The sequence below is a fragment of the Chlamydotis macqueenii genome, chromosome Z, assembly GCF_036417535.1.
Source record: "Chlamydotis macqueenii isolate bChlMac1 chromosome Z, bChlMac1.mat, whole genome shotgun sequence".
NCBI classification, from domain to species: Eukaryota; Metazoa; Chordata; class Aves; order Otidiformes; family Otididae; genus Chlamydotis; species Chlamydotis macqueenii.
In genome coordinates, this window is record NC_141593.1 from 48,083,596 (window position 1) to 48,110,795 (window position 27,200).

The 27,200-nt window shown below is 43.7% G+C and overlaps 2 protein-coding genes across 2 annotated transcripts; one reads left to right on the plus strand and one right to left on the minus strand.

Annotated features, from left to right (window-relative positions):
- Window positions 1–384: 384 nt before the first annotated feature.
- On the plus strand, window positions 385–14,782 carry TRIM14 (tripartite motif containing 14). The gene is given in 12 exon segments (XM_086771350.1): window positions 385–443; window positions 1,584–1,965; window positions 5,838–5,891; window positions 5,893–5,934; window positions 6,821–7,054; window positions 8,086–8,248; window positions 9,475–9,532; window positions 9,534–9,550; window positions 13,761–13,918; window positions 13,921–14,041; window positions 14,044–14,170; window positions 14,172–14,782. Coding segments are annotated over 12 exon segments (1,512 nt in total). The 3' UTR covers window positions 14,269–14,782.
- Window positions 14,783–16,579: 1,797 nt separating this feature from the next.
- NANS (N-acetylneuraminate synthase) lies at window positions 16,580–26,684 on the minus strand. The gene is made up of 6 exons (XM_086771104.1): window positions 26,520–26,684; window positions 25,118–25,333; window positions 19,895–19,994; window positions 19,487–19,641; window positions 18,161–18,427; window positions 16,580–16,944 (listed from the first exon to the last, which is right to left on the minus strand). The coding sequence occupies exons 1-6, from the start codon at window positions 26,649–26,651 to the stop codon at window positions 16,735–16,737; spliced, it is 1,080 nt and encodes a 359-aa protein (XP_086627230.1). The 5' UTR covers window positions 26,652–26,684; the 3' UTR covers window positions 16,580–16,734.
- Window positions 26,685–27,200: the final 516 nt, after the last annotated feature.

Below are 27,200 nucleotides of genomic sequence, written 5' to 3' on the forward strand. Positions count from 1 at the left end.
GTACATCTGATTTTAGTGCATGATACCAGCATCTGACCATGCACTAGTGTTTACGCAAACATTCCAGTTTTACTGTAACTCTCTCCTCAAAAGTAAACAATTAAAAACATTAAAATGCCCAGAAAGTCTAGCTCAGTAAGTGAGTTTGCAAAGTCACATGTGAATGGGAAACAATGCCCTAGGTACTAATAACCTGCATACTCTAACATGAGCCTCGATAATGTCCTTACATACAAACCGATGAACTGTTGTTTGGATAGGTAGACTAGAAAGTTGAGGGAAAACTGCCTAGACTGCTGGGCACTAAGTGCTGTCATTAGATGTACAAAGTCCAGGTGGTAGCTGGGTACAAGTGTTGTTCTTCAGGGGTTGATTCTTAGCCCAATGCTCTTTAATATTCTTATCAACAACGAGGGCAACAGGATGGAATACGCCATCAGCAAGTTTGCTGTGATTACAAACCAGGAGGGCGTGGCAGGCAGGCCACTCTTCTGAGGGACTGTGACATGGTGCAGAAATGCACCAACATGAACCTCATAAAGATCAAGGTCCTAAGAGGGCTGTGAAATCTTCATCTTTACTCACTTTAAAGCATGCATTGGTACTTTTCTTGCGGGGGGGGGGGGGGGGAGAACAAATAATCTCCAGAGATCCTTAATTGTTGGGGACGAGTGTCAGAAGCCATGGGAATGAGAAACAAGAAGGCATGGGAATGAGAAACAAGGGACTTTCTGAGAGAAGGAAAACAAGATAAAGGACATCTGGTGGTGGTTGGACGATCAGAGGGTATATATCACATAAGCTGTAATAATAAATGATTTTCGCTTAGCATGCAGCGGGGGTCCGTGACTACGTTCCCACACTTAATGATCCTTATCATTCCATTACTCTAGCATGGTGTCCATATGTGGTATTTTTGGAGAAAGTCTCTCTAAATCCCTGATTACCTCAGCAGCTCTTTGGCCAGGCAGGAGATTCCACCTGCTTTCAGTGGGACTGACCTTGCTCCTCAGAGCTCCACATCCTTGTGTATTAATACATATACTGACTCTCAAACTTTCCATCAAAATGCTCCTTTTAAAATCTCTTCCTATTTTTTAACATTTCCCTTTTTTTTTTTAATCAATATTCTGAATTGCTTATATTCACGGAAATAAATGAGCAGATAAAAAAAAAAATTCCTTATGAATTTGACTGAATGTAGCTAAGAGTTTTGGCCAAAGAAAGTAAGTATGCAAACTTACAGAGTGTTAGCATTTGATTTTGGTTTCTATAAATGAGATGTTACACAGAACAAAAACCTAACTGAAAAACAGAAAGTGAAAAAAATACACTCTGAAGCCGAATCGTTCCGGATTTGGCTCAGACCAAGTGTTTTGCTCAGCTATAAAGCCGAGGGCATTCCTTATCAGCGCAGCTGAAGCTCCACAAACCATCCGCTTTCCGACACGGCAACCGGGCGCAGCCCGCTTCCCACCACCCACCCGCGCGGTTCCTCCCCCGCCGCTTCTACCCCGCCCCTGCGCACCGGCAGCCCGGCGCACCTTTCGCCAGCGTTCACCGCCCGGCACTGGTCACTGAAGCGGGTCTCCGCCCGCCGCTCCGTTCCGCTGCGGCTCCCAGCTCTGGCCAGGGGTCAGGCGGGCCGGCCCCGCTCCGCCGCCTGCCCTCCGGGAAGGGCGAGGGGCCTGGCGCGGCCCTCGCTTGCTGGGCGGAGCGCAGCTTCCCCGCCTGCCCGCACCTCGCCACGCTTCCCGCCTCGCCTCTGCCGCCGCGGCCGCTACGGCGGTGGGAAAGGCCCGGGCCCCTGCCCCGGGGGCGCGGGAGTGCGGCGCCCACGCGGGGCGGCCGCTGGAGCTGTTCTGCGAGGACTGCGGGCGCTGCGTCTGCGCCCTCTGCTCGGCCCTGGGCCAGCACCGCGGGCACCGCGTCTGCCTCCTGTCGCACGCCGTTCGCCTCAAGCAGGTGAGCGCCGGGGACGGGCACTGCGCCCTGTCCCTGCGCATCCGGGGCAGCCGAGCCTTGCTGTGGGTTTGCTGCCGCGGCGACTTTTTCTGCGAGACCCGTGCCCCCGGGGCAGGGACACTGGGCGGGACGCGGCGGGACGGTGGTGCGGGGTGCGTAGCTGGAGCAAAGGCCTCCCTGATTCGGTTGTGTGTCTTGCCTGTTTTTTCCTTGGTTCTGGGACTTGTGCACCTGGCTTTTCTTTTGCCAGGGCAAGGTGGTGGTAGCTGTAGTGGTGCAGTGGGCAGCAGTAGGCTGAATATCTTCAGCCTTTGGCCTTGCTCTGGTTGCCTTACAAAAAACTTGTCACATCAATTTTGTAGGCTGTACTGGCTAGCAGAACAAAGTTTCTGTACTTAAGTGCTTTGTAAATCTCTTATAAACAGGGGTCAGCATGCTGTCACAGCATGGGCACACGGTTTGTGCATGAGAGGGATAGAGTTACCCAGTCATACCCCAAGTGCATGTGTAACCCGAGTGTAAATGAAAGAACGGTGGGGAGGTGGCATTGACTCTTGGGTCACGTGCAGCCGTATTTTCTCCTCAGACCTTGTGGGGAATCAGAGAAGCTTGGTTACGCTAGTTTCCATTCCCAGGCTGGAAGTACCTTTGACAGAAACATGGATGCCACAGGGGAAGGGGAAAGGCTGTGTCTGTTTATAATCTTCCCCTTTTGCTGTAGCTTGCTAGACCACAGTGAGTCCCCATGCACAGAGCCTGTTCTCTGACAGCTCCCTGGGGGTGAGGAGCAGGAGTTGTTGTGGTTTAAGCCCAGTAGGCAGCTGAACACCACGTAGCTGCCAGCTCTCCCCCTCCCTTGCCCAGTGGGACAGGGGAAGAAGAAATGAAGACTAAAACTAAGAAAACTTGTGGGTTGAGATAAAAACAGTCTAATAAGCGAAGGAGAAGTGAAAGAAGAGAGAAAGAGAAGAAAACAACAAGTGATGCAAAGGCAGTCACTTGCTACCTCCCATGGTTAGACCAATGCCCAGCCAGTTCCTAAGCAAAAGATGGCTAACCCACCTAAACCCGCTCCTCTCCGTTTTATTGCTGAGCGTGATGTTACGTGGCATGGAATATCTCCTTGATTAGTTCAGGTCATCTACCTGCCTGTGTCCCTTCCCAACCTCTTGTGTGTTCAGTGTAGTCACATCTAAAACAGCACCATGCAAGGTACTATGAGGAAAATTGGCTCGATTCCAGCCACAACCAACACAGGAGTTCTTCCCTAAGCTTTTTTAATTCGTCCCACTTTAGCTGTTCTTTGAGCAGCCCCAGGAGGCTTTGCAAGCTTGCCAAATAGTTCCTGCTTGTGCTTTGTTTTACACCATAGAGACAGCCAGGAGGCTTGCTGCGGCCTGCATGCTGTGGCGCTGAGCTTGGGAGGCTTACAAAGTGGTAACACAGAGGTTTGGTGTTCAGGAGATATATATTTATATATTTATTTATTTCCTCCTCAATTTCAGAGAGCTCCTTCCCGCTCCTTCTCTGGTATTTTGCAGCAGTGTTACTAGGAGATTTCCTAGTTCCCACAGATTGTGAGCAGATGGGCAGGTCATACTAAATTCCTCTGGCATTTCATTGCACTTTGTGTTAGAGAGCAGTACAAGGACACAGTAGGCTGCAAGTAACCAGCAGTACAGGGGAAAGACCACTGAAGATGTCAGAGCAACTCAGAGCACTGTCCCTGCTGGCTGGTGCGCTTTCATCGAAAGTATGCCTCTTGCAGCAGGAACTCGCTGCAGTGCTTGTATTCCCTTCATGCCTCTGGGGTAGTGCATGGAAGCAGGTATTGTACTGTGGCAACCTGATTTAAGCCAGGGTAAAGCGTGCAAAGCGACAAGTTGTGCTGATTCGTTGGGGATCTGTTGGACACAGGGGAGCAGGTGCTGTTGATAACTAGTTATTTGTGCCAAAATAGGAAGTGAGCAGAGTCCCCATGTGACACTGTCCGTGGGAAGTCTCTGCTGACACCTACTGCAGGGATTTTGGGCACAAACTGTCTGAAGTAGTTGTAGCCTGAGAGATTATGTTTTTACTGGTGGTTTTCTTTGCTGGGCACAGTTATTCTGTGCAGCCCTTGTGATGTAACATCAACCAGGCAGCATGTAAGAGTCTTCTTCAGTGCTTTTAGCAAATCCTAGCTGTGGACGCTAAGAAGAGATGAGAACCACTGTGTGAGGTCCATCAGCTGGTGCATCACTGGATCTCAGGTTGTATGAAAGGATGCTCCTTGTGTTCCTGGGTGCAGGACGTAGGATCAGTGTGCTGTGCACTTGATGTGTGTCCTGTGAGCCAAGATGGAGCTAGGAGTCTCATCTCTTAGAAATCCTTGCTTTTACAGTGTTTTTGCTTGAGAAAGTTGGGGCATCCAGGCAATCCCTAAAGGAATGTTTTTGGAGTTGGTTCCTCAGGGTGAATGAGATGGATTGCCTGCCAATGTTGTAGACACAGTGTCTCCACTGCTAGGAAGCAGCTCTTCCGTTTACCTCTGTAAAGAAAGCAATGCTTAACCAGAAGTGCTTGGGCCTACCTTAAGTATTTGCATATGATCACTGTTGTGAGGGAGTGAGTGCCTGAGGTGATGTGTTTTACTAGCACAGAAGAAAGACTGGGTTTTACTCTGTAGAACTCCTGAATCTTCAAGCGATGCAGAACCCTTCTGATCCTTCAGGGACAAGACTGAAAAATTGTGGCTGGAATGGATGGCATAACATGAGTGTCTTGCTCCATGCAAGAACTTTTATCTGCTTGCATGGATGTCCTTGTGCCAAGGGACTTCCAGATGCAGTCTCTGGATTTTACTGGGAGCCCATTTTCTTCTGACTGTCATAATCAAATGAAAAATTGCTGTGTCTTCAAAGGAGGCACATGTCAGAAATGCAAACTGTTGCCCATGAAGCAGCATTTGTGATCAGTTTGTCAACACTGCAGAGTTTAAATGCCATGCTGACCTAGGGATGTTGCACTGAGCTGGCAGATGTGCATGTGGATGCTCTTGACGTCCCAGATGTAGAACAGGACACTGATAACAGCTACACCTCTGGAGCTGATATTTGCTGAGAGGCCCTGTTATAACACTAGTGCACTGAGAATATGGGGCTGCCTTGCGTGGATCTTTCGTGGTGCTAATGACAAAAATGCATCACAAGGTGTTCCAAGACTGTTCAACGTGCTGAACAGAGGACAGCCAGATTTCAGAGGGATGTGTGTGAGAAACTGTGGGGCTAGACACAGCAGAATATTAACTGCTGTGCTGCTTAGTGCATCTCAGGGCACACCACGAGTATCACAGATATGTGATTACCAGCCAAGATAATAGTATTTGCTGTTGCAGACATTCAGACTACAACATCACTGCAGTGATGGTGGGGTATTTCTGATTGTTCTTTTGTGCACTGGGACTCATCCTGAACATTCACTGGATTTTGACTCTAGATAGAGCTTCCCACTGATCCTCTAAATAAAAGTACTTGGTTAGCTGCCCTTCAGCTGCTTATGAGCATGTAGTCTTGAAATACACAGTGCTATAGATTTAAAACATGAAAATGTTTTTTTTTTTCACCATAGGTTTCCCTGTTATTATGAAGTTGGTATTAATTTGTCCAGCTCTCCAAATATTACCAGTAAAACCACCAGGAGCAGGTGAAATGTTGAAATTCTCATGGATTTATGAGGCCTTAATAAGCCTCATAAACAGAGTGTTTCAGTAACATACTCCTCAATGTGGAAAGCAAACTGGATACTGATTTCTGGGTTTTTGGGGGTTTTGGGTGGTTTTTTTTTTTTCATTGTTAGGAAACAGTGCTTTATTTTGTTTTGTTGCTTTATAGGAACTCATGACACTGTGTTTGAAGGATCTAGAAGAGATAAAATAGCAAGAAGCTGGGCAACAGAAGGAGCGTAGAGCAGGCTGCTAATGATCTGAAGGTAAAACATGATTTGCTTCTCCACTAGATGGCCATTTTCCAAGGAGAGACATTTTACTTTGTCTGTAGCTATTCAAAGACCCAGGCTTCTCTGGAAAAGAATTCCGTGTATTCTCTGTATCCATCACAACATATTGCCCTCAAAGGGAGAGAAGAGGGAAAGAGTCTCCAAAGGCCTGGCCCTCACTCCCTGATCAGCTGAACATCTGTGGAATAACAATATTGAAATGTTTATGCAAAGAAATAGTAAATAGCCTCAGCGGTATATTCTTGCTTCACTGGCGTATGTTGCATTCCACTAAACTACATTATTGAATAGTCTGACTTCAGAGTTAAGTAAACACAAGAACAACTCTATTGATTCTATCTTAAGTATTGGAATGTATGCGAAGCTCTGCCTCATTTATGAGCATGAAGTGGTTTTTGCTCTAGGAAGCATCTCTAAGCATTGCTGTTAGAGAAATGTCAGTAAGAGCTGGAGGGAGCTCTGTAGAGGTTAGGGACATCGTGTTTTGATGTCACTTCCTTTTGGAGGCTTTTTTTTCCTAGCATCTATCTGCTCCTACCTTGCTTTAAAAGGGGGCAAAGTCCTGCTACCAAAGGACCAGGTCTGCTACTTGCAGAAGTTAGTACCTGGCCCTGTTACATTCCAGCTGATAATAGTGTTTCCTGCATAAAAAAGCATCTTGGAATCTGCCCTCGAGCTTTTCCATCCAGGACTTCAGGAGGTAAATCCTGGCTGCACTCTCTTAAGACACACATGTCTCAAGAGATGCAGCAAATCTGTAAAATTCAACCAAAATGTGACATTGAAGGCCTGGAGACAAATGCCTGAAATGTTTATTGTCTGTGAGTATAGGGGAGACACTATTCTGCTTAATCTATAGGCACATGCCATTGTAATCAAAAGGCAGTTGTCAGACAAAGTGTCTGAACTCCAGTTACTACTTTGGGAAGAGGAGAGTTTGGCAAAAAACTTCATTGATGTAAAGACTCAGCAAGCCCTGGAAGCACATGATCAGCAGTTGAAGTCCTGTCGAGAAAAGCTTGCAGCCCTGGAGACCTTCTCACGTTGTATCAGACAAATACAACAGCACCGTGATCCTGTTCAATTGCTGGAGGTGGTATTGTATGGTCTCTTTTACCTCTTATTCTCATAGTTTCTGGCAAACTGCTCTGGTGATCTCTTCTGTAGATCCTTCTGTATGTAAGCAGCATCTTTCTCACTGCTTTTTAACGTTCTTTTTGTTGGTATTTTGGTGAACTAATTTGGTTCCTGATTTTTTGAGCTGTTAGGTGTTCCTGCTATGGCATTGATTTCAGGTCTGTATGAAATTAATGTTAATTTTAAGCATATATGGAATGTGCATGTCTCTTAATCTTGAAGACAAACACTATATCAGGTCTTTCCTTGTGCGGTGTAGTGTGAAGGTCTGAGGAAAGGCAGCCCTCTTGGGAACCTTGGGAGGAAGGCTAAATTGTCTTATTTCTGTAATCTCAGGAGATCCTAATCACTCTGAGCAATAGTCAGCATTTTCCTGGAGGACGCAGTGGTTTTCTTTTTGCCTACAAATAAATGTCAGCCTCTTTCCTAATAATCTTCACCTTCCTTGGGAGGGATATGTTGCCATGTGCTTATGCCCTGACAGAAGCCAAAGGATGCTCTTCTTCATGGGAAGGCCTGTGGTGCATTTTTATGTTCTTGCAACCTAGCAGACTTGAGAGTTTGCATTGTTGTGAGTCATTGGCCATCTGCTGTGTGTGCTAGCAACATACCTCCATATGGGAAGCTATTCTTCATGGTTTTGGAGATTTTTTTTTTTTTTTTTTTTTTTTGTGGGGGAGGTTAGATTTTATTCTTTAGATTACTTTTAAAACTTAGTTTTAAAAGGTTAAACTCATTCCCGTGTTGGAGTGTCCTGGAGGGCCTTGCTTTAACCATGGCTGCTGGGTTCCCCATCTCTGGCTCCACTGGCAGGAGGAGCTAATAAACTAATAGGCAGGCTGAACACAGCAAGGCTTGCTTGTTACGGCCCGTATGTTTACCTATTGATGGAGTTATCCTTGCTCTCTGGTTTGTGGGAGCTGGGAGGGAAGAGTCCATTCATGTCATTGTCTCTACTAATTGGAGAATTTGTCTTTCTGCCCTCAGAAGTACACAGAAATCGAGAAGGAAATGCAGGAGCACAGGCACCTCTTAGAACGGTGGCATCCGATACCTCTCTCCTTTGAGCACATACTTAACCATTATAAGAACTTTGTAACAGTTCTTCAGTCCATTCTTCAGAAACCAGTAGAAGTCCGGCTTAAAGAAGGTACCTGGGAGAGTGCTGTGAGTTTTACTTTCTCTTGCTCTCCTTTATTATAAAGTGTGGTCTGCAAGTAAAAGCAGGAGTTTTTACCAAATCAACTGGAGAAAACAGCAACTTTTCAGGCATGGGTACTGTTCTATGACAGCATTGGTGTAATGTTGCTATAGCAGTGGTGATTTAGGAACTTAAGAAGTTTTTGTGCCTTAAAGTTTGTCTGATGGTTTTTTACAGCTCTATTGGATATTTCAATACAGCTTATTTCTTCCTGCAGAACTTATCTTGCTTATATTGCTAGACCATCACACCTACACAATGTAGCTGTTCTTTCGGTCACTGTTGGGTGTAAGTGCTCTGGCAGGACATCTGGCAGGCATGGAACCTTGGGTACCTGTAAAATTTGAAAGCTTTTTCTAGTTGGTGTATCTGCTGATCTTTTTGTCTCAGGCAGTCTGGAAAAATTCTCTGGTTTTTGGTACTTTAAAGGTGGGTTAACTTGTTCTGCTTAGAGCTCCTTTTGTATTTTAGCTGGTATTTAATCCTTAAGTGACCTTTGGTATGATTAAGGCAAGGACTCTCCTAATGGGATGCGGAGCCACAAAGCCACATAACCATAGGGAAACCTACTGCTTGTTGAGTTACATGTCACCAGGGCAACACTGGCTATCACATTTCACTCAACTGCCTTTTAATAATGTCTTTTCTGAGGATGTCACCAAGGGCACTTTAGCAGAGTGCTGGGGAAAATAGTCAGACCAAATCTGAAAGGCCACTGCAGATATGTGGAGAATTGCTAGACAGTACCATGCGAGTGCTTTGTAGCTAGCATCTGCAGTTGTCTTCAGGTACCTGACTCTGTTCTCATCTGATAGAGGGGTGCTTTTTGAGGAATGGGAGGTGCTTACTTGGGGTTGTGCTCAATTGTGTAGTTTCTTGGCAACTCCGGGATCCAGTATCTCCATGCTATCCAAAGGGCATAAGGTTGACTGCATACAGAGTGAGTAGCTCTTCCCCAGCAAAAGTACACAGTTTGTCCCATAAAGGTGGAAAATGGAGTGTGACAGTATGACTTTCCCCAGGACATGGGTGGAATTAACACCAAAGAGGCAAAACCCAAATACTCTATCCAGCAAAATTGCCCATGGTGATTTATTTTTAAAATGTTCTTGACAGTACAGCCATGTTCTTCTACTGACAGATTCCCTAAACTGTCCCCTTTCATCTTTGCCCAGACATTTTCAGTAGCCTTAATGCCACTGCAAAGAAGGAGCTTGGAACGGTGATGAAAACCATTGCTTTTCTTAAAACGTAAGTATGGTTGAACAAAAGTTAGAAGTAGTCCAAACATTTATAGCTCAGTCACTGAAACAGTCAATGAATGTGTGCTGCCACTATCTTGAAAGGATATCTTAAAAGGGATTCTGATGTTTACAATGTTGCAAGGAGTAACTGCTCAGTGCTGCCTGAAAGTCATTACTCTTTTCCGTACCTGAAGTTGGGAAATAAATTTTACTTTCTGTCTGAGAAATCTTGATCCTTTGTTTTTATTCAGAGCTGCCAGTGTGTGAATCATCTAGTGGCTAATTTAGTTTTTGCAAACTTTTCTATTCTCCAGATCACTGTAGTCTATGTTTAATTATATGTCGATCATGTAATGTGTTGAGGGTCCATCTACAGATTATCCTTTCCTCTGGTATTGGTAGGAAAGATGTACAGTGAATTGCTTAGTCTCTCTGATGGGCAGCTCATAGACATTTAACATGTCGTGCAGTAGATGAGAGCTCAAAGCTGTAACATGCCCTATTACCATGGTACCTGGTAGCGACGGCCTGTTCTAAGAGAGGTTCTATTTCCCAGCCTGGATCCAGCCCAGTGGAGGCCATGACTGTGGCCAAGCATATACTTGACTTCTGGCTGTAATTCAGTAGGGAGGGCAAGGGACAGTATTGTGCTGGTAGAGTGGGTTATATGCTGTCCCTGAGCTTCTAAGTCCAAACACTGCAACTTTTTCATTACAAATAGGTTGCATTTGTAAATGCAGCAGCTCTTAAGAAATCAGGAATGCAACCAGCAAAGTCTGTCTTCATGGTTTTGATGTCATGGGTCTTTCCCACTTGCATCATTTCTGTGTTGCAGGATCTGTATTGAGTCAGTCACTTTGTAACCAGAACCTGTTAAGGTGGTAGGATGGCCAGTCCACCTCACTGAGCACTTCCTACTAAGAGGGCACTGCAGCAGCGTTTGGCTGGCAATGAACTAGGCTCCTGAGTTTCATGAACGCCTATCTGTATCTGCTTCAGGCTGCCTCTTGATGAATTTGTGGAGGAAGCACTGTATTTACTTTGCGTGTGAGCAGTCACTTTAAGGGCAGAAAAGACAATTTCTCAACTTTGTTAAAGCTAGATATGACAAACTACCTCATTAAAAAAGATGTGCAGCAGCTCAAAGGACAGTGAAATTTATGAACTTTGGTCATAACCATTTGGACTTAAAGTCACTAAAAATTTTCATCACTTAGCAAAAGTGAAAGAATTGCTGTCCTCCAATAATCTAGACGACTCTAGCTATTTTGCATTATTTTTCTAGTCAAATTCACATCCAAACATTAGCACCTGGATGCAGTTGGGTCCTTGGGTTTTTTCCTTTTTTTTAAAGCAATGAAAGTATTTCCATTTGTTTGAGATTTAGTAGTTATGCATTTTCTGAAAATCTAGGTTTTCAGGTAAATTTGACTGATAGACATCATTAGTTGTTTGAACAGCTTTTCAATTGCTTACTGGAAAAAGTGGACACTGAAGCCAGGCCTTTTAAATCCTCCTACCTCAAGTGTCTTTTGGTTTTGGTGTCACCTATGTTCTGTACAAACTTACCTGCTAGAAGTGACTTGGAACAGTCATTCATTCACAAGGTACAATCATGTAGTGTGCTGTTTTACGTACATGAATAATTCATTTTTTTTCCGGTCTTTTGTCACCAACTATGCATACAGATGTGACTTAGAATGGATTTAGACTACATAAATGCCAATACTAGCTTTTCTGACTAAAATGTAGTGGAGATCGCAGCAGTAAGATGTTGTATGTGTGGGATGTGCCCCTATAGTGGTATGCTTTTGGAAGTTTTAACATTATTTACAGACATAATACCAAAATTAAAATTATTAAGTCTTTCTTTTTGTTTAGAAAATGGTGATACTTCAGTTAATACTGTGTGGCCAGTGTTATTTGCTTCTCCATTTTTTTGCAGTATACAGGTGCAATTTGCAGGGGGCAGAATATCAGCAGTGGGCTGTCTAGCACCATGACATGCGTTTCACATATCAGCAACTCTCTCCACATGTCTTTGCTTCAAACAAAGCAACTGCTTCACTTCTGGTACACGGGTGTGTGCAGTGATCCTACCCAGATGAAGACGATCCACTAGGAAGGCTCTGTGTATAAAACAGCCAAAAATGGTGCATCACTGGTTCCTATATTTTAAACATAGCTGATGTTAGGGCCCATGACAAGGCAAGGGGGAGATGTGGGGTTCAGCTGTATCTTGTAATGCATGCATACTATTTTATTTTCTGAAACATTACAGACAAGTATAGAGAGTAAGTCTTTGTTGCAATTAACTGTGCAGTGAATGGACCCTCACTTAATGCAAGATGTCTGTGCTCTTTCACAGTGAACTGTGGGAGACCTTACTTAGCCTTCCCTGCTCTTGGCAGGAAATTGTGGGAGAGTAACAAAGGACCAACAAAGAATGGAGTGGAGTGGTTTATGCATTGGTCTGATGGCAGAGGGGAGGATTCCAGCCTGAACAGAAACTGCTTCTGGGCTTTAGACTATGGAATATGCCAGCTAGCCCAGGCTAGACATATTTAATTTATGGGAGAGGGTTCTATGTGAGAATACAGGAGAGAAACTAGCAACAAAGTCAAATGAGTGACAAATAAATACAGTTCAAAGACAGATTTCTCTGATACAGTAACCTTTCATTTCTAAGTTCAACACTGAAGAGCAAGGAAAATATTGAAGTTCTTGTTTGAATGGGTCTGTTGCTCTGTTTTGTGTTCACTTAGTACTATGCTACCTGTAAAGCACAGTGAAAGACTGTACTCTGTGAGATCACAGGTCCAAATGTAGTTCAGATATGCAACGATGCAGAGAAATCAAAGCAGTCTGGATTTTAAAATATTATAAACACTTTTTTCCCTAACTTTAATTTAAAAAGGTATCTACTCACTCTGAAAAGCTGCTTCAGGATATTAAATCTATTTGTCATCTGGCATTTAAAACATCTAAGCTTCAGAGTTTATCTAGGCTAAGATTAAAGTAATGTCCAGTCAAAAAAAAATAGCTATAAGCTGAGTGAAATATGTCTCAGCCATTTGTCATTACACATATACTTCAGTTCTTGTCTGGATGTGTGTTTATACTTTGTTTTCTTCAGTTACAAGAAAAAAAACCAGATGTGCTCATTATTTGGAATAGTTTTGAGATACAAATTAAGTTTACATCTTATCACCAGTACTCTAGACAGTACTCTAATTAATAACAATACATGTTCTTTTAGGTACCCAACTCTGACACTGGTTTTATCAAGCTTGACAGAAAGAGTGAAGGGGATTGTTTAAGAATGCCAGATCCTGTTTTCAAAGCGACTATCTTGGTTATTTCTAGAACATGAAATCAGAAAACACATGCTTACACAGTAAATTACTGAGATATATTATGAAAACCTTTGTAAGACATGCAGCAATTCAATATTAAAGTTGTAGGACAGTATCTTCAGAGAAAAAAATCTCATCTTAAAAATCCTATAGCTTTTTGGCCTGTCATCTGTGATAGTGTCACATCAAACTTGCTTAGTTTGATCACTGATTTTTTTTTCCCTTGTGATTTCCAGTGCTAGAACAGCTGCTTCATGGTAAAAATATACTTAGCTACTCCTGAATAAGACAGTGATTTCTAGGGTGTAGTTTCAGACTGTAATTTTTCTTTTCTAAATGTCAGGTTAGGTGAACTGCTATAAATTCTCTGGGAGCTGGTAAGTTGTTCCTTTGCAATGTATACAATGCTGCTGCACCGAGCTGTGGTGCCTCTATGAGAAGGAGACTTCTAGTGCATCTTCAAATGGGATTTCAGTGGAACAGGATCTCACAACCCAAGAGTCTGCTCCAGTGCTCTCTAAAACCCTTAGGCTGTAATCCTACGAGAAGTCTCCAACTATTCTGCATAAAGCAGAAGGTCTCAGTGTTTGTTCCCTACCTAACTGCATTGATCTTCTTATTTGTGAAGCATGTATATACTGACTTACATACTGACCTGCTTTAAAGTCTATCCAACTTTAAATCACCTGTGCATATAAATAGTGCAGTGTTTTCTATGAAGAAGGTCAGGTTTTTCCTTGCAAAATAGCAGGTTCCAAGATACTGCCAGCTGTGGGCTCCTTTGCAGTTTTTTATAACTTGGGCTTCTTCCAAGAGTCATGATGACAAATGTAGTAAGTATATTTATGGTTTTGACTGCAGATGCAAGATCACCAACCTGGGACTATGACAGCCTTCACCCACGGCTGAAATGATCTGATGACCGTCTTGTAATAAGCTGTAATTGGAGGAGGATATTTTATCCTGGTGGTCCCCAGAGATTTGATACATTATGGCAAGTGCTAAGCAGAGATGCATTCCTCTCTCTGGGAGCCATTACTGGGAAGTTGACCTGCTTCATGCTGGAGCAGGATGTTGGATTGGCACAGCCTACCCTTCCGTTGGCAGGAAAGGAGACTCTGAAACCTGTCAGCTGGGCTGGAATCAGCATCTTGGTGCCTTAAGAAGTTTGATATTGAATACTGGGCATTTCATAAGGGGGAGAGAATCCCCATCCTGATGGAAGATGATCCTGATCGTATTGGCATTTTTCTGGCTTATGAAGCAGGAATCCTTGCACACCTTCCGCTGCAAGTTTACAGAACCAGTTTACCCAGCCTTAAGGCTCTTGGAAGGGTCCATTGGAATATGCAAACTACATAAGGAATGAAGCCAAGATAAAGCCTACCATTTCATGCTTTTTCTATGAAAGCCATGTTAGCAATTATCTACATAGTTAACTCTCTGTCATCTGAAAGTTGTAACTGTGATGTTAAGTAACTGTAATTTTTAATGTATATACATTTTTTCAATGGGGGAAGATTATGTCGATGTACCACCTAAAGTGTCCTATACAATATCTTCTGTGTGTTTTTTCAATTTGCAAAATGGAAAAAGTCTGGTTGAAAAAAGACTATTACCACCTGGATTTGAACCTGGATATTGCCATTTTTTTTTTTTATGAACTCCCTCCCCTCATCTGCCTAGAGAGGCTGCAATTGTATGATAATAGGTTTAGTTTGGTTCAAGCATCAAGTTCATGTATTGCATAGTGTTATAGGTGAGAAGGTCAGATTTGGATAATAAATGCACTAAGTGAATTAGTTCATACTTAACTCAAAAGACTGGCACCAACTGTTGGGAGGATCCCTTCAAGTAAAGCTGAAGTAGGAGCTTCTCTAACCACACTAAATAGCGATTAACTGGTTTTACTTGTGATACAGACTCTGAACAGGGCTTCTGGGTGGCCCTATTCTTCCCACACACAGTGGAAGCATGAGAAACAGTTGGGTACCACCCCCAATAAAAGACTAAACGCCTGCAGGACCCGCAGGTACAAAACACTAGGTCAGTGGGGTGCTTGTGCTTAATTTATTTTTGTGTCGTATTTGCAAAGGCTCTTTAACTGCTGCTGGATAAAGGTATGCTCACAGAAGCAGGTCAGGTGATCTTACGCAGTTCAAATACTAAAGGTCCTGAAATCATCACCAGTGCTGGCAAAGGCAAGGTTTGACCACAGGCTGAAAAGCAAAACCAGCAGCTTCTTTTATAAGCTAAATTTATTTTTCAAATTTGTTATTAAAAAAACCCCACTTTAACAATTTTTAACAGTTTTTTAATGTAAGGCAAGCACATTGCATCAATTGGAGCTCACATGCAGTCAAACACATGATTCAAAAAAAATCTCTTTCCCAGTTTAAAGAAACTAATAGTTTCCTGAGAATGGTAAACATTTTGAAAGTAAACAGCTCACAGGTATAGAAATACCACCACCAAATTCAAGATACTTCAACTCATGACCAAGAGGTATAGCAAGTTCCAAATAACCATCACTAGTAAATGATTCCACAACAGAAAAATGCAGATTAATTATACCAAAGCACTTTTGTACTAACCAAGCTAATTGAGGGGTGCCTGGCTTGCAGCTGCTGCCATATGGCTCCTTCCTGGACAAAGGGAAGAGCAGCAGGCTGACAGGAGTGGAATTGCATTTCTTACTTGAGAAGTGAGAAGCTGTGATGCAAGAGCAGAGTACACAAGAGGAGCACTGACCATCATGCTGAAGCATAGTAATGTGATCTAGTTAAGCAGCTAGCCCCAGCTGTCTCAAACACCGGTATCGGGGCGGGGGGGGGTGTGGGAGGGGATGACACACACGACAACCTAGTGTTATTTGCTTGTTGTTAGCACAGAAAGGAGGCTGCTGAATCTTCACTACCATTTGGCTTCCTACCTGAGAAGTTGCCCCAGGTACAAATAGAGGTAGCCAAATGCACTGCAGAACTGACTTAAGATTCCAGGCTTCACTCAGCTCACAATAAATGCTTTTGGCATTTTCGTGAAGCATATGCTATTTCCACTGATCCATCTCAGATTTTTTTTTTTCCCTCTCCACTTAACCTGTCTGGTTTGCCCACTCATCTTTCAGTTCACAAAAAGTACAAAAAGGTTCTTCTCTTGCCCCTTACATGTGACCTTTCTACATATCCAGTTTGCTTCTTTTCTTGGTACTATCTCTTGAGAACCTAGCTTTCTCAAGGAGCTCATTTTCCCCAGAGTGCAGATTCCTGCAATCCACTGCTTTATCTTGAGACTTTTTGTTTTACGACTTTCATCTGGAGAAAAATCAATCAGGTTGCATGTGTAGTTTTCTGTTCAGTGTATGTAGTAAACTTTCATTTGTCTGCGTTCAACTCCAGCTAGCATCCTGTTATCACAGGGGTGAGGAAAATGGCAGAAAATAGAGTATCATCAAAAGATACGGTGTTAGAACAACTCAAAGTGTAGACAAAATTACTGTGGTGTAGTGTATTCTTACCAGAAAAGGGAAGCTGAAATGCAACAGACTGGTCTTAGATTTGCTAAAACTCGAAACTAATCTAGATTAAGTGGAATGGAGAAAGGAGGAGCATGGTATTTTCTAGACACAATGCTATACGGCTTCTAATAAAATTGGTCTTCATAATTTACACCCAGTTGCTGCAGAAACTTCCTGCTAATGAGAAGATGAAAATTCTAACCTGCTTGGATCTTCATAATTACACTCCTTCCTTCTAATCTACCATGCTGCTATACTTAAATATGTTGTGCAGTAGTGCAGTACTACATCATGAAATACAAAATGGAATGCTTTGGGTTAGGACTTCACTTTTTTAACATGATTTTCCACTGCTTGTTCAGTGATGGTTTCATCTTCTTCAATGTTTTTTTTAACCTTCTGGCCCACTAGATCGAAGATGGCTTCTGGAGGAAATCCCTTAGGCTCTCCCACCTTCACTGTCAGCATGTCAAGTGTCAGTACTGTACCTTCAGGAATTGTCACTTTTGCCACAACAGACTTTCCCAGCTACAGAGGAGAAATAATTTTTTAAAAAGTTTAAGTCAAACACATTCCTAGGCTTAGTATACCAAAACCCACTAAAAAGTACTCTGCAGTTACTTGTGAGCAGGTTGTGTGGAACTGCCCTCCCCTTTACTTTTTATTCCAAATGAAAGTTGAGTTAGCATGGAAACCTTCACTCTAACTAGGCTGCTGGGAACATCTAGGTCCTTTCTGAAATCTGATAATGGCTCACTGGACTTTTTCAGAATCAGAATGGAAGGAATCAGATTAGACTGAGTAGTATTCTAGCTTAGTGTAAAAGCAGCTTGTATACAGCCATAGATACCTATCACTCCTATTAGTATTGTAATTACTATTACTTTGTGTTACTATTACTTTGTACTAGGCACTGATGAGGTCATACCTCAATTACTGTTTTCAGTTTTGGGCCCCTCATAGCAAGACAGATAATGAGATGCTGGAGCATTTCCAAAGAAAAGCAACGAAGCTGGAGAAGGGTCTAGAGCACAAGTCCTACGAGGAGTGGCTGAGAGAAATGGGGTGGTTTAGCCTGGAAAAAAGGAGGCTGAGGGGAGATCTTATCACTCTCTACAACTACCTGAAAGGAGGATGTAGTGAGGTGGCTGTTGGTATCTTTTCCCAAGTAACAAGGGATAGGATGAGAGGAAACAGCCTCAAAGTTGCGCCGGGGAGAGTTAGATTGGATATTAGGAAAAATTTCTTCACTGAAAGGGTTGCCAAGTACTAGCACAGGCTGCCTGGGAAGCTGTTTGAGTCACTATCCCTGGAGGTATTCAAAAGAGGTGTAGACATGGCACTTAGAGACATAGTTTAGTGGTGGTCTTGGCAGTGTTAGGTTAACAGTTGGACTCAATGACCTTAAGGGTCTTTTCCAACCAAAATTATTGTATGATTCTACTCAACTTAGTTAAACACTGGATGATATACATAGAACTCCATTACAGTCAAAATTGCCAACATCATGCTTTGGTAAAAATAAGTTACTAACTGCCAGAAATAGCAGGTTATAGAAAATGACAGTTACAGTGTGCCAAGAATAAACACTGTGCATGCTGCTACTTAGCAGCAGAGATTTTTGAGTGCAGAGGCAGAAACACTGCTGTAATAAATAATTAATAAGCTATTTTTCTGAATGTAGAATTATTAGCTATAAGTCTACATGTGTTTCAGCTATACGTGAATCAAAAGCAAAAGTTACCTTTTCATTGCAAGCCATTTCACAGGGCAAGAGTTGTTTGATTGGAGAACCCATTGCTTTTTCCACAGTACGGATGGCTTTTACTAACTCTGCCAGTTCCTGTGGCTCCAGGGATGCTTGGTGGTCACTGCCTTTCCATGTTTTGTTGAGAGTCACATGGCGTTCCAGTACTTTAGCACCCATAGCAACAGCTGCCACTGAAATGGCGATGCCAGTTTCATGCCCCGAATAACCAATAGGGATATCAGGAAAAGCTGACTGATATGCCTTTAATCATAACAGAGTTGGTCTGAATTACCAAGGTAGCAATTTCAAAGACAAAGCAAATTTAACAGTGATAAGTGCAATAAAAACTATGGACAATTACTGTGCCACAAAACAAGCAGTTGGTTATGCTGAGAATGAATTTTTTTTTTGTTGAACAAGTCACACTGCATTACCAACTGTCGTGTTTTAAGAATTTCACTGGGATTATCAATACTGACCAGGAAAAGGAGGTACGCTCTATTCTACCACTTCTCTTATGCTTTTCCTTTTAATTCCATCGTACTCTTCAAGGTCTTCAAAGCCTACACTACTGTAAGTTACAGTAGTGGAATAATGCTGTATTTTCATCCAAGAACCTAGTGGACTGGTTAAATTTAACCTGTATCCAAAGAAGACTTCTTCAATCTCATATTTTAAGTCTGAAGGAATCTTTTCAGCCACACGTAAGGACACTCACCCAATCCTAAAGGCAATTAAATGCAGCCATGTCCCATTCCACTAAAAATAACATACTATGTGTACATAAAAGTAGGCAAGCTTTTGAACACTGGCCAGTTTGTGAAAATTTTCTTGCATCATTATTGGGCATATCCAAGTAATATTTTGAGTGAAGGAAACTACACAAGGGCCTAATCCATTTTTTTCATTGCTCTGATATTCGCAAGAAGCACTTTTAACAAAAGTTTCTGATCTAAGCCCCCTATTTAGAATTACTTTCTCAATTGCATGCACCTTCTTAATGGTAACAGCCTACATAATTTTTCTTTACACTACAAAGTACAGGGTTAACCTGTTAACCGTAAGCCATATTTTCCTCTGTTTAACTCTGAATACTCCAGTAATATCTTTTATCATATTCCTCAAAGCTGAGTTCTGTTAAAAGAGGATCCAGTGAGTATTTTTACTTTAACACTTGCATGAATTAGAGGAACATGAAACATCTTCTAACTTCTCAGAGGCTAATTCCAACATGTCTAAGACCTGGAAATATAGCTCACTAAAAGTGCACAGCCCTTCTCTGGTACCCTGCCCACAGCACACTCTAGGTTATTCACTGACCGATATAACACGGAGATTGACATCCTCTGGCTGAAGTGGGTATGCACTGGTGCACTGCAGGAAGCAGAAGTTTGGATTGATGGGCTTCACAATCTGATAAACCTGATGCATTGTGTTCATTGACTGCATCCCGCTGGAAATCACCATTGGGCGACCTAGCCATTAGAAAATATGCATGTTTTGTCCTAGGTCTGTAAGAAAGCTACACAAGATTAAATTAAATTATTGAAGTAAATTAATTCAGTAGAAAAGGAAGCTGGGTGAACCCTTTTCTTTGAAGTCTGAGGGTGATTTTCTTCTAAAAGTACTTGAGTTTTTTTTCCCCAAATCAATTGGAAGAGAGATCTAATAACTGATGTACTGAAATGCAGTGATGTTTACCAAGACAGCTCAAAAGAAAATGCTTACCTTTCTTTGCAGTCTTTTCCAAATATGGAAAATTGTTTGTATCTCCTGATCCTACTTTGAAAAATGGAACATTCAGTTCATGTAGAAATTCCACAGCCATCTACAAGGAAAATAAATCATTGCATTTTAACACACCAGTTCACCTGGATCAAAGATAAAGAACTTCCAGGCTGGGAAATAAAAAACCCTTCAAAATAGCAAAGCCAAACCTTAATTAAAAAGGTAATAGATCATAGAATGGTTAGGGTTGGAAGGGTCCTTCAAAGGTCATCTAGTCCAACCCCTCTGCAACAAACAGGGACATCCCTGACTAGATCAGGTTGCTCAGAGCCTCATCCAACCTGGCCTTGAATGTTTCCAGGGATGGGGCATCCACCACCTCTCTGGGCAACCCGGTCCAGTGTTCTACCACCCTCATCGTAAAAATTTTTTTCCTAATATCTAATCCAAATCTATCTTCCTCTATTTTGAAACCATTACCCCTTGTCCTGTCATAACAGGCCCTACTGAAGAGTCTCTTCCCATCTTTCCTATAGGGCCCCTTGAGGTACTGGAAGACTGCTCTAAGGTCTCCCCAGAGCTTCCTCTTCTCTGCGCTGAATGGCCCCAACTCTCTCAGCCTGTCCTCATAAGAGAGGTGCTCCAGCCCTCTGATCATCTTTGTGGCCCTCCTCTAGACGCTCTCCAACTGGTCCATGTCCTTCTTATGTTGGGGCTCCAGAACTGGATGCAGCATTCCAGGTGGGGTCTCACCACAGTACAGGGGCAGAATTACCTCCCTCAGCCTGCTGGCCACGCTCCTCTTGATGCAGCCCAGGATGCGGCTGGCCGTCTCGGCTGCAAGGGTGCATTGCTGGCTCATGTGGAGCTTCTTGTCCACCATCACTCCCAAGTCCCTCTCCTCAGGGCTGGTCTCGATCCATTCCCCGCCCAGCCTGTATTTGTGCCTGGGATTGCCACAACCCAGGTGCAGGACCTTGCACCTGGCCTGGTTCAACTCCATGAGGTTGGCGCGGGCCCACCTCTCCAGCCAGTCAAGGTCCCTCTGGATGGCATCCCTCCCCTCCAGCGTGTCAACAGCACCACACAGCTTGCTGTCGTTGGCAAACTTGCTGAGGGTGCACTCTATCCCACTGTCCATGTCGCCAACAAAGATATTAAACAGGGCCGGGCACAACCTGAGGAATGCCACTTGTCACCGGTCTCCACTTGGACATTGAGCCGCTGACCACCACTCTCTGAGTGCGGCCATCCAGCCAGTTCCCTATCCACTGAGTGGTCCGTCCATCAAACCCATGTCTCTCCAGTTCAGAGAGCAGAATGTCATGCAGGACAGTGTCAAATGCCTTGCACAAGACCAGGTAGATGATGTCCGTTGCTTGTCCTTTGTCCGCCAATGCTGTAACCCTGACATAGAAGGGCACCAAGTTGGTCAGGCAGGATCTGCCCTTGGTGAAGCCATGTTGGCTGTCACCAATCACCTCCTTGCTCTCCATGTGCCTTTGCATGGTTTCCAGGAGAATCTGCTCCATGACCTTGGCAGACACATAAGTGAGGCTGACTGGCCTGTAATTGCCCAGGTCTTCCTTATTCCCCTTTTTAAAAATGAGGGTTATGTTATCTCTCTTCCAGTCATCAGGCACCTCACCAGACTGCCACAATTTTTCAAACATGATGGCCAGCAGCTTGGCAACTTCATCCACCAGTTTCCTCAGGGCCCATGGATACATCTCATTGGGTCCCATAGACTTGCGCACCTTCAGATGTTCCCAAACCTGCTCTTCTGCCACAGTGGGTGGTTCTTCATTCTCCCAGTCCCTGCTTGTGCCTTCCACAGCTTGGGTGTCACGACAAGAGGAAGACTGAGGCAATATATGTATATCCCTTCAAAATACACTGCTCCTGAAATGTATGCGCTATTCTGAGAATATTAGCTCCTGACTTCCCTTCAGGAGAAGCATTATTGAGATGCCTTCGTTTCTACGTCTGTTACAAAAACAGATCTTCCACAGAGAAAATCTGAGATCCCTTTCACAAGGCAGTCTCTTTGGTCTCCCAGCCACAGCTGGTCAAACCAGCTGTAGGTACAGATGCTTAGTACAGGTGAGCTCCACTGCTCCTCCAACTCCAAGACGAGCTTGTGGACAACAGCATCCTTGCTTTTTTTTTTGGCACCACCAAAGAGAGTAACCGCCTGCAGATGGGAGCTTGCCTGCTGAAGAAGAACTGTACTGCAGGAACACACACAGTCTTCCTGCAGGTCAGAAATACTAAACCACAAACAGAGTGTTTAAAACTACAAGTCATTTTCCTGAATCAATTTGTCATTCTAAAAAACTGTATCTTGAATAAGCACCTGAAAAAAAGTAAGTGCCCAAAAAGAGAAATCCAAAATGGATTTCTTCTAGGAGAGATAATAGAAAATAAATCTAAAATATGCCAAAGAAGAGACTATACAGTTTATTCAAATGTTAATTATACTTTGCCTTCTTCTAAAAATGTATGTTCTATATTAAAGACAATTCAGGAATTATTGGAGGCTCCATGAAAATCAGTATTGCATCAGTAAGTGGCCTTTTAAAAATTAGTAATTTTAAGGAAGAAAATTCGAAACCTATCACAGGGAAGAGACACTGAAATCCTCCATTCATATTTAGGGGAAACAATGAAATAGTTACCTAACTTTATCCCCCTTCAACCACCCAGGAACATTTTTAATTTCTTCAGCTCATTCCTTGTTCCAGTCAAATTTACTTAGTGCCAGAGTGCTAATGTCCAAAGGAGAATCACATCTTCTTTCATCTAATTTTCCTATCGTAATTATGATGCAGATTCAATTTCTTGTACCTAGGATGCATAACATCTTTTTAAATGTAGTTTATTCACTAAGATGCATTGTCCGTGAAGACAAGAAATATACTATACTGAAAAGCCACAGATCTAATCTGAGGAGATTGCACAAAACTAAATATGACAGATAGACCTCATATCTAAGGCCACTCTTCCTTAGGTAAATATCTCCTGAAAACTGGCAGCTTTTCTGTAAGACATTCAAGGAACAGGAAGTAATCTCAAATAATAGGGACAACATTAAAGGGAGCAGTTCAATGGGATCCTGTTTTCTCTCCAGTACACACTGGACAGAGTAGATAAAGGAATTACTCATAGACTTTGTATTTACTTCACGCATCATTTCATTTATTTCCTCATATAGTTAAATACACAACTTAACCTCTTTGACATAGCTGGAGTTCCAGAGAGTATTTTGTTCAACTTATAGAAGTTAATGTATTCTCAAGGAGTTGTATCAATTTATGCAATCTTTGCTTTAATTTACAAACCCATGTCTTGCAGAAATGCCACCAGAAATCTTAGGAGCTGTGTAATGTAATTACTGTTCAAAAAGAAGGCACAAAAATGTATCAGTACTGTTAATTAGCTGATGAGGCCATACACAAAGGAGCGCAGCATCTTCAGAAAAAAGAGGGGTCCCAGAGGTGGAAAGTGATCTTAGCTGCTGCATATTAAAGGTGTTCTGCATTGCACTATAGCCTTTAAAAGCCAGAGGTTTTAACATCAAAGAAAGATTAATTTTTCACCCTCCCGCCAAAGGCATATATGTGTCTTTAAGACCCCAGATATAAAAGTCCAAGACTACTGTATTTAATTACTTTTTTCTTAAAGGAGTAGGTATTGCTCAACAGTTTAACTCTTAGACATGAAGATAACAATAAAAGAAACATATAAGAGCGCTTTTCACAGATCTGTTTCTAAGTCCATAGCACTGGGCCATTGCTATACATGCCAAACATCTGTCAGGCATCTGAAGTAATTTTTTATGGTATTTGGTGCTCATACCATCACAGCTGGGGCACAGCAATTCAAGGATTTTGATCAGTAGGACTGCAAGTTGATAGAAGCAGTGAGAATGGCCAGAGGACATTGGCCTGCCCCATCCCTGGAAACATTCAAGGCCAGGTTGCATGAGGCTCTGAGCAACCTGATCTAGTCGGGGATGTCCCTGCTCCTTGCAGGGGGATTGGACTAGATGACCTTTGAAGGTCCCTTCCAACCCTAACCGTTCTATGGTTCTATGAAGAGACAGCATTAAAAGGTTGAACCAATTGAAATTGCTTAGTCCAGAGAATACAAAACAGAAAAAATATGGTGTTCAAATACATACAGAGGAGATATAAAAGGTCATACTTTTCTTGTGTCAGATGAGGCAGGACAAAAAATTATGAGAAAGAAGATTAAGCTCATAGATCAGAAATTCTCTCTGATGGTAAAGAGAGTGAGGCACTGAATAGATCACCTTAAAACATTAAATAAGTCCCATCCTTGTCCGATCCTGGATAAGGCTACTTGCAGAAAGACAAGGACATTGCTGTGCTTGCCTTATGCAAGAGTGGCTAGCTTACTTGTGGAGGGTCTCTTTCAGTTTTGTTCTCTGTATTTTCTAGGCCACAAAGAAAAGTAAAATGATCTATAATCTCTGATCTATATTGAGGTTTAACTGTTAGCTGATCTTCCCAGTTTACACTTTTCAACTGTACATGGCATTTGTTAATACTGTAAGTAAAATCATTCAGATAGGCAACATGCAACAGTTAAAGAAGTATCTTAGTGGGGGAACAGCAGCAGGTGAGCTTCACGGACTTTATAGTGACTGTTCAAGAGCCCACTGACAAATATCAGTAACTGCTTCAGGAGTAACAGGATAAGGTGAAGACTCTCTGCATGAGATCAGTAAAAGAAAAAGGAATATAAGCATTTCTGCTGCTTAGAAACATCAACTGGAGTCTAGTAAACAGCAGAAAGGAAAAACAGACAGGAAAAAAAAATATAGATTATCTGGTTTAAATACAGAGGGAAGTTTGAAATGCTTAGAATCAATATACCAGACAACACCAGACAGGGGTCAGATTGCAGTCTTGATATAAATTCTCAAAGCCTTGTTTATGGAGTTCAAATGAGGCTTTGTCTCTCTTATGATTACTGTGCATAAATACCTCAGCATACATTGCAGGTTTTCTAAAATGTTCAGCCATCTGCTCTACTAGAGACACAAGTAAACTGTACAATTACTCTAGTTTCCTCATTTAGAAATTCAACACCCACACATATTTAGCATTCTTTTTATATAATAACTATTGCACCTAAGTAATAACCAATAGACACAACAGCTGGGCTCTGCCTGTTATTCCAGTATAGCTTACATACCTCATCCATGCCAGAAGCTGTGAAAAAAATGCCGATCTCTTCTGCATATTTCTGGAGCTCTCTATATTGGTCATGGCTAAACTCCAAGTGACGCTTGTGCTCCCCATAGGTCTTTCCCCAGGAATGTTGAGAGGTATAGGGCCTTTCTAAGGCTTTCTTGTTGAATTTGTATTCCAGTTCACTCTTCTGGAACTTAGCACAGTCTGCTCCGCAGTCCTGCAAAACAAGCTGGTGTGCACTAAGTGGAAGTGCAAGTGAAACTGTACTCATCCTAAGTTCAAACACAAGCATTCTGCAATTAATGTGCCCACCTGCAATGGAGTTTTCACATTCTCATCATAGCAATCACAGCAAAGTATGAACACAGTGACAGAGGACCTGCACATAGATTTTATTTCAAAATGCCTATATACTTAGAAGAGCAGCAGTCTAGAAAGAAATCATACTAAACTACAAAACGGAACTGCCTCTTGCTCTGCATGCCACTTACTTGAAGAGTTGATTTCTGTGGCGTTTTCCAATCTCAGCTGTCACATGACAATTTTACATGAAAACAAGAGACAGGATTCCATAGAGCAAGAGTATGAATCTGAAATTTGTCTGAAGTGACACAAATAGTGAAGTTAAATTCTCACCACACTACTGTGCACTTGGACTACAGTCACAAGTCTGAACACATTATTCCCTGGCTTCTCCTTCAGCAATGATACACCATTTTCTAACATCAGTGTACCTGATGGATGTAATCCCAAATTTTGAAACAGTTTGGCTGTCTTACTGGATTATATAAGTACTACCTCGAAAAAACCCTAATGCAATCAAGTCAAACTGGAGGTTCATCAGACACAGTTCAGCAGTTGCTTGATTCTTCCCACATTCACAGTTAGCTTATGACACAGCTGAAGAACTGCTGTAACCCCTCGGAGACTACATTACCTGCCCGTGTTTGTCTGCACATGCACACGCGTATGCGCCGTGACGAAGCAGGTGTTCCCCAAAAGTCAACACGATGCGACCACGGGCTGTGAGGTACGTACCGAAGGCCACCAAGTAAGCACCCACTTTGCTGCTCCTCACCACGACCGTCTTCTAGCAGCTCCTTTATTTTAAAAATTCCTCCTGTCCACTCCTCGCACGCGGTGCTCCCTGCCTAAGTGGCCCCCGCGGACATAACGCCAGGCTTCACGCCCTCCCCCGGCTCTCCAGGCCCCCGCCGGTGCCCTGGGGCTCTCGCTCGTCCGCACTTCGCTGCCTGCCTGGCCCCAGTAAGCGGCCCTGCCCAACTGCCGGAGAAAGCGCTGAGGCAGAGGGCCCTGGCTGGCCCTGGCCGCCGCCGCGCCCTGCTGGCCCGGCCTCGCTCCCACCTCCCCGGCCACCGGCGGCAGAGCCGCCCCGCGTGCACCTTGGCCATCCGGATCATGCGCTTGGCGATCGCCAGGTCGCCCTGGTGGTTCTGCCCGATCTCCGCGATGATGAAGCACGGCTGACTGCCGCCAACGCGGCGCCCGGGACACAGCTCGAACTCCCGCGACATGATGGCCGCCTCGCTCTTACGCGTCCACCCGCAACCACGCCGACGTTTCCCAGCCCCCGGCTGCGCCACAGCCTCCTCCTGTGGTGGGCAGCCAATCCGCGCTGCGGCGGGCGGGGCCAGGCGCTGCCGCCTCTCCCATTGGGCACCTCCCGGGAGGCGAGCGGGGCTGTGAAGCTTGTGCTTCGGAGCCGCCAGGTGGCGCTGGGAGGGCAGCAGTTGTTTAAGGGAGCGTGAGAGGGGGTGGGGCGGTGGCGGTGCGAGCGTGGGGGGCTCGGGGCCCGCGGGCCGTCCGGCCCCGGCCGTGTTCGGGCGAGAGCGAGCCCGGCGCCTGCAGGGTGCTGGCGCCCGGTCGATGGCTCCCCGTGCCCGCGAGTGGCGGCGGTTTCTAGTGCGGCGCGGCCGGGAGCTTGTGAAGGGCTCGGCTCCAGGGCCTGCTGGAGGTCTGTCGGCCCCGGAGCACCCGCGGGGGTACCTCCAGCCCCTCCAGAGAAGCGTGTTCCGTGGTAGCCGAGCACGGTTTCCCAGGAAACACAAACTGGTTCGTGGTGC